General features: G+C 39.8%; 1 protein-coding gene across 1 annotated transcript; it reads left to right on the forward strand.

The window, feature by feature from the left end:
* Window positions 1-680: 680 nt before the first annotated feature.
* Window positions 681-6,843, forward strand: Agps (alkyldihydroxyacetonephosphate synthase). The gene is made up of 6 exons (XM_018030296.2): window positions 681-1,036; window positions 2,360-2,452; window positions 3,447-3,727; window positions 4,083-4,371; window positions 4,803-5,112; window positions 5,496-6,843. Exons 1-6 carry the CDS (start codon window positions 978-980, stop codon window positions 6,261-6,263), a joined length of 1,800 nt encoding a protein of 599 aa, XP_017885785.1. The 5' UTR covers window positions 681-977; the 3' UTR covers window positions 6,264-6,843.
* Window positions 6,844-7,746: the final 903 nt, after the last annotated feature.

A 7,746-nucleotide genomic window follows, 5' to 3' on the forward strand; every position in this document is an offset into this window, starting at 1 on the left:
ATATGAAAGTGGTATCCCCCCCAATTTCAATGTGAAGAAATTATTTTTAACACTTTTTTATTTTTCACGGCTACATTTTGCAAGGGAAAAATCTGAAAAAATTTTCAGACATCTCCAGCTACACTATGAACATGTTAGAATTTTCTCAGATTTTTCGCAAAGCGTTAAGTAAGGAAATACCTCAAAAAACTGATTTTTCGAATTTTCCCGATTACTACCCCCCTGGTTGAGATATAGGGCTAAAAATTGAAGTGAATGTTTCTTTTTTGATATGCTATCGAATGGCGCAAAGGGCGCTTCATTCGGCTCAAGGGCACATTTGACCCCCTTATCCAGCTAGGCCCTTTCATCGAAGTCCCTTTGTTAGAACTGAAGTTGTTCTAATTTGAAGCCAAGAATTCCAATCGACAACTAAATAATTGTTATACTACTTGGAATTTTAATTATTATTAACGAATCAGTTATAATATCCTAATCAAAGTTAGAAAGCACTTAAACAGCACCCTTCTGAAGAATTTTTATAAATTTTCTTCGAATGGCCTGTCATAAAGCCGCTTTGAACATCACTGTCTGCGCATGCGCGGGAGCTCACGCCACTCTTATACAGCACTGTTATAGAGTCTGCTAGTCAAAGAATCCTCGGCTCCGTGTCACATTTTCATCTTCCCCATCTACAAAATCCTCCTGAAAAAGCGTCGATAAACTGAACCGAACCATGAAGAATACTCCGTAAACTATATTCAAGCTTCTAACGCTCGGAGAATCTGTCGGCAGTACGAAACGTACGAAACTTTCCGAGATGTCACGGGACCACGAACACGGCGAGCACGACAGCACGAGGTGTTCTCTTGATAGGAGAGGAAGGGATGGACACGAAGGAGGAGCCCGTGTATCGATTTAAACGCTGCGCGTGTCGGCAGCTCGCGGTTAAACCGTGTCGTGCAGTTCACGTTGGCAGAGGTTAGACCGGGCCTGACATGCCCCAGTACGAGCCGAACGGGCCCATCGAAGTCGTAAGCGCCGTCCCCAAACACAGGTCAGCACTCTTCGATTTAATCTTGTAAAGTTTGGTTTTAAAGAAGCATTCATTCAAACAATTGATCGTCTATTGCAAATAACGTTGCGCCGGTTTAAGAATCAATAATAGGCTGACCGTAAAACGCTTGGAACATTCATTAAAAATAACTCGATTCGAATCTCTGAATTCGATGTTTACCGTCATTAGAAAATAATTAGCAGCGAGGACAGTGTTTGCCGTGTAAAATACTTCGGATGTTTGTTAGACGATTTGTTGTTGACTCGTTTAGCGGCACTTTTCATTTAGAATCGTGTGTTAGAATAATTGGGAAACTTTAGGGATCGAAGGTTTTGATGATAAGGGTCGACTGATAAGACGCACACGCCCGTGTTTTCGCAGCCACGCCTAGGCTTTGCAAGGCTGACTCATCCGAGTTAAACTCCCCCGATTCTTACGATACACCTTCCAATCTTGAGAATGATTAGTATGTACTTTGCTAGACAGTTGTTACGTGCGCATTGCATGAAACGTAGGAACGATCGTGTTATTTGTATACATACAGAGAATGACTTCAACTTAGTTAGACGATTTGGTCCACTGTGATTCGAATGTTGACAGTAAATTTAATTAAGGATTTTAATTATTGCTTGGTTCGATGGAAGAATTTCGATGTGAATTTTTGGTGAAATTGATTTACCGGTCGCGTGCTAACTGATAGTCACGTGGCCGGTGGACACGGAAAAAGAATATACTTTCACTCAGTAAGAACATGTATTTCTTTTATATTCTTCGAATTTTTCTACGATACGAGATGATTCAGAGTAAATTGATAGAGGAGATTAATTAAAGTAGAGACTTCAAGCTTTAATTTAAGCCGTGAACGAAGTAAGTCGATTGATTGTTAGCAAAGTTATTAACATAATTTGAGTCCAACAATTTGTCTGTTCAATGTTCCATGGGTGGGATTTAACAACTTTCAGTTCTCGGTCGATTTTATTCTTTCAGAGTCTTTAAATTAAAGAGATTTAGGCAAAATGTCTAGACGAGATAAAAGATAATAGAGATTTCCAGCTTTAATTTAAGTCGCTAAGTAAATCCGTCCATTATTAACAAAGTTAATAATAATTTAAAAGGATCGTTAATCTTTGTTAGGATAGAATCTTCAGAATTTTTGCAACATCTATCTCAAAATTGATTTCCATTGCTTAGGAACCGATTTAGCATAATTTTTCTGACGATATAAATTGAAGTAGAGAGTTCAAGTTTTAACTTAAGTCGTGAACAAAGTAAACCCGTTCGTTATTAACAATTGAATTTATGAGAAAAGTTTTTCTACTTCAGGCAAAAATTACTAAAGTGGAATGGCTGGGGATACCAGGATTCCGAGTTTCGTTTGAACGAGAAGACGGAGGTGATCGAATTCACTGGCAACAGGTTGGTACGCGCCCCCCACAAGTTAAAATTAATTAATTAATTAATGTTCCATAAAGATTAATTTCGTATAAAACGGAAAGGAAGAAGATCTTAAATTCTATAGTTAAACGGAATATCCAACAGAGGCCTTGAGCAAAGTTAAACACAGACGAAAATAAACAGAGACGGATGTCGATAGTATTCAGTTTTGATTATTTAAACTAACAATCGTAATCGTTGCATATATGCAAAAACGGGGCAACAAGTTTGCTCAAGTCGTTAGTACTTTGGAATTTGCTGACCTCCTGAACGATCCAGCTATTTGCTTAATAGAGAACGTTGTAATTCGATTTTATGACATGTATGACATAATGTTTATGTTAGAACATTAATGAAGATGTCTTTATGAAACTTGGGAGACACATAGACAGAACGCTGAACGTACATTGTAAATTTCATTCGATTTTCTTCATTACAACAAAAGTTATTGCAATTTTAAATTCGAAATAATTTCGATAAGAAAAAGTGAATAAATTATTATTATTATATTATTCGGTTGTTTAATTATTATTAACGAACCAGAGGAGATAGTTAGTAGATAGTGAAACTTGGGACATTTAGATAGAACCCTCCTGAAGGTTCCTTATAAATTTCATACAATTCCCTTCATTAGAACCAAAGTTATTGCAATTTGAATCGAATAGTAAATCTTGAAAGTTGGATAACTGTTTTACTGTTCGGTTTTTTTTTATTGAACTTACTAAACCGACAAAGATATCTTTATAAAACTTTGGAGACACTTAGATGGAGCCTTTCGAAAGATCTCTTTCAAGTTTCATTCGATACCAATCGCGGCGAAGCAAAGTTATAGTAATTTGTAAGTACGACCGTCTATCGAGAATCAGTCAATCGCTCTATCAGTATTTTTTAATTATATTCATTAAATCCGTGAAGATATGTGAATGAAACTTTGCAGATGCTTATTAATACAACGTTTATCGTGAAATTTCGACAGGTATCCAATTGGTAATACAAAATTGCCGTACTTCACCCAATGGGTGCACGAGAAGTTCGGTGTCGACCTGCAGAAGAAGACTACTAACCAGCCGCTGCCGGAGAATCTGCCCGAGCCTCGGTTATCCTCAGAATTATTAGAAGCCGTCGAGGATACCGAGATCGAACGTTCGCTGAAAGGAATTGATCGTCTGGTCAGAGCCCACGGACACGCGTTGAAAGAAGTCTATTTGCTCAAGCACGGGTCATTCCAGAGGATTCCGGACATCGTACTTTGGCCCAGTAAGCGATGCCCTCCCGGATCATCGGATGTATTTATTTAGTAAAAATTAGAAATGCAAATTCGAAACATTGCACTGCTATCAGTTAGTCGGTTAGTCAAAGACTCAGTGGTGTCAATCATAAATAGTTAAACGTATTTACGATGATCAGCATTCTTGAATAATTATAAAGGAGCGTGTTTGCCGTGAACAAGCTGCCGATTTGCAATTTCAATCGGATTAGCAGAAATCGATTTCTCAATGAATTTAAAAAAGATCCAACCGCCAATCGTTAATTTTTTGATCAATCAATTTAACAATGCCAACGACTTTATCTCATTTGATCAATCGAATTGGCTCGATTCATTTTTCCCCAGGATGCCACGAGGACGTGGTGAAAGTTATCAAGCTCTGCGCCCGTTTCGGGGCAGCCTGCATCCCTTTCGGGGGCGGTACCAGCGTCAGCGGAGCTGCCCTGTGTCCAGCCAACGAGCACAGGACGATTATTTCCTTAGACACGTCGCAGATGAACAAAATTCTGTGGATCGATCGTGAGAATCTTATAGCCTACTGCGAGGCGGGGATTATTGGCCAGGACCTCGAGAAGCAGCTTAGAATCAGAGGGTTCACTTCCGGACACGAGCCAGACTCCTATGAGTTCTCTAGGTACAATCAGTATTCGACGCATTTATTCTTACGAACGAATGGCGAAGATATCTTGATTAAACTTTAGAGACACTGAAATAGGACATTTTTAAAGATCTTTCTCAAGATTCACTCGATTCCTTTCATTGCAATGAGAGTCATTGCAATTTTAAAGAAAGTATTTTAATAATAAACAATAATTGTTACAGTACTTGGTTGTTTAATTAGTATTAACGAATGGGTCAAGATACCTTCATGAAACTTTAAAGACACTTAGATGGTACCCTTCTAAAGGTTTCTTATAAATTTTCTCGAATTCCCTTCATTACAACGAGAGTTATTGCAATTCAAATGAACAAATTGCTGAACGCTCAATTAAAGAAATTCTGCAGTCGCTAAAACTCTTTAATACAATAATTATCAAAATTCGTTGTTGCTCGTTGAAAGAGCAGCTTGGGTGGCTGGGTTGCAACAAGAGCCAGCGGGATGAAGAAGAATCGTTACGGGAACATAGAGGATCTAGTGGTGAGAGTACGAATGGTTACTGGGAGGACCGACGACCCAGAAATAACGTTAGAAAGAGACATGCTGGTGCCCAGGGCATCCTGTGGACCGGACTTCGATCACGTGATACTCGGCAGTGAAGGAACTTTGGGAGTTATCACGGAGGTCGCGTTAAAAATCAGGCCGCTCCCTGCTGTCGTCAAATACGGAAGCATCGTGTTTCCACATTTTCAAGCAGGAGTTCAAGCGTTAAGACAAGTAAGTGTACAGTCTTTAAATATGACGATCAGAATCGTTCAAATGATCATAGAAATGTTTTTAATCAATGCAATCCTTTAGCGTCGAGTGTTTTTCACAATATTTACGGAAATAACGAACATAGCTTTATAAAACTTTAAAGACACTTAAGTAGAGCCTTCCTAAAGATCTCTTCCAAGTTTCGTTCGATTCGCTTAATTAGAAGCAAAGTTATTACAATTTGAAGCGACTGCTATTTACTAAAAATGAAATAATTATTTTTTTTGTCACCGAACCGACAGAAATGTCTCGATGAAACTTGGCAGACACTTCAATAAACCCTTGCTAAACGTCCCTACCAAATTTTATCTGATTCCCCTTGTAAGCAGCAGAGGTATTTCCAGGTAGCAAAGGAACGTTGCCAGCCCGCCAGTATCCGGTTGATGGACAACGAGCAGTTCCAGTTCGGTCAGACCCTCCGCCCGGAACCATCCTGGTGCGGCCTCGTACTCCAAGGCCTTAAACAAGCATACATTACTCGAATAAAACGTTTCCACTGGGACCAAATTTGCGTGGCTACTCTCCTCTTCGAAGGCGACTCCGCAGCCGACGTCTCCGCCCAAGAGGCTCGGATCTACTCGATATCGAAGAAGTACAACGGCGTCGCGGCCGGTGAAACCAACGGCGAACGCGGTTACCTATTGACCTTTGTGATCGCTTACATGAGAGACTTGGGTCTCGAGTATCGGGTCTTATCCGAATCGTTCGAAACTTCCGTGCCTTGGAACCGGGCCGTCTCGCTCTGTAGGAATGTGAAGTCCAGGGTCGCGAGGGAATGCAACGCCAGAGGCGTTGATAAATTTTTAATTTCCTGTCGTGTGACTCAAACGTACGATGAAGGATGCTGTGTGTACTTTTACTTGGCGTTTAATCATGAGAACCTTCGGGATCCGATTGAGACGTACGAGACCATCGAGCATATTGCTAGGGAGGAAATTTTGGCGAACGGCGGATCGTTGTCACATCACCACGGAGTCGGGAAGCTCAGATCCTCGTTCTACAAGGATGCCGTCGGTCAGGCTGGAGTAGAGCTCTACAGGGCTGCCAAGAAGCACTTGGACCCTTTCAATGTGTTCGCCGCCGGTAATTTGGATCCGATGGCTAAATTGTGAATGACCGGGGTTAAACGACCCTTGGTAGATGTTGAGAGTTTCTTTATTTGTTTTTAAATGATTATCGTTGGATTTGATTGAAATCCGAAGCAGGCTTCATCGAGGCCGGGAACCCGGACGAATTGTATTCTATGAGCTTTAAATTTGAATTAATCGAAAAGAAAGTCTTGAAGCCTCTATCTTCTTGAGACTCGGATGAGGATTCTTCTTATCCGATGGGTTTTATCCTAGGAACGATTAGCCGAGAGCCGATCCGCTGTACTTTATGCAATAATTTAATTTGTAGAGATAATTGTACAAAATGTAAATCGTTTTCGATCTCGCATAAAAGTCGGCGGATACATAAATTAAGAATTGTATCGATATAAGTACAAATGATCATTGTAATTGTATCGTTTATAGGAATAATTAGGTAGAACACTGATACCGTGGGTCTTTTGTTAATTTTATTCGATTCCCTTCGTTAGAACGAAAGCTATCGGAATTGTAAGCGACACGTTCTATTTAGAAACTAAATGATTGTTATACTATTTGGGTTTTTAATTATTATTAACGAACCAATTAAAACATCTTCATGAAACTTGAGTGACACTAAGACCGGTATTCAGAGTCGTTGCTCACTCTTAAGATCGTCTTAAGCATTTGCTTAACAATAAGTCCATGTTCCCTGTACAAGACAAGGACTGGAAATATGGGATAGACAGGGATAGCAAATAATTAAGACGATCTTAAGAATAAGTGAGAATAAGCAATGACTCTGAATACCGGCCTAAGACAGGACTTTTTTAAAGATCTCTCTTAAGTCTCAAAGCTTTCTACCTCATCAAAATCCTCTTATCTTATTATATTTTTCACATTTAAATGTGTCATGTTTGACCACCCGCCCTGTCTTTACACTGGCATAAATTTGTACTCGACTACATCAACAATCAAGGGCAGGGCCAGGGATCTCGTAATTTTTCGCTGGCGGTCGCTGTGTCGCAATTGTCGCATTAGGCAGCTAGAATGCCGGTAGGCCTGGCCTGCAGACCTGACATCCATCTGACGGCAGAATTGCGCCAGGCATGACATCAGACCTGACAGCAGAACGAAAGCAGATTCACGCCAGGCCTGATATCAGACCTGACAGTAGAATGACAGCAATCTGCCATACATTCTGATTAAATTCTGCTAAATATTAATATATATACATATACAAATACAGGGTTTTCTTTATTAAAAAATGAACACATGTTATTATTAAAGTTTAATTCACATATTTATTTCCTTCATGTACATATTGTATAATAGCTGGAATGTAAATGAAATAAATGGTTAGGTTAATCGTAGGTGGCTAGGTATTAAAGAAGGCTGTGATCGTAGTGTTATTTCTCATGTAGGATGAATGCTGTTCCTCTGGCCTGGTGGAGTCGGACCTCCTACGTATCGGAGACTCCTACATATTCTGCAACCAAGAACAGTACAGGAGTTAACACATATTATG

This window comes from Ceratina calcarata, unplaced genomic scaffold (genome assembly GCF_001652005.2).
Source record: "Ceratina calcarata isolate Rehan_Ccalc_2016 unplaced genomic scaffold, ASM165200v1 scaffold517.2, whole genome shotgun sequence".
Classification (NCBI taxonomy): domain Eukaryota; kingdom Metazoa; phylum Arthropoda; class Insecta; order Hymenoptera; family Apidae; genus Ceratina; species Ceratina calcarata.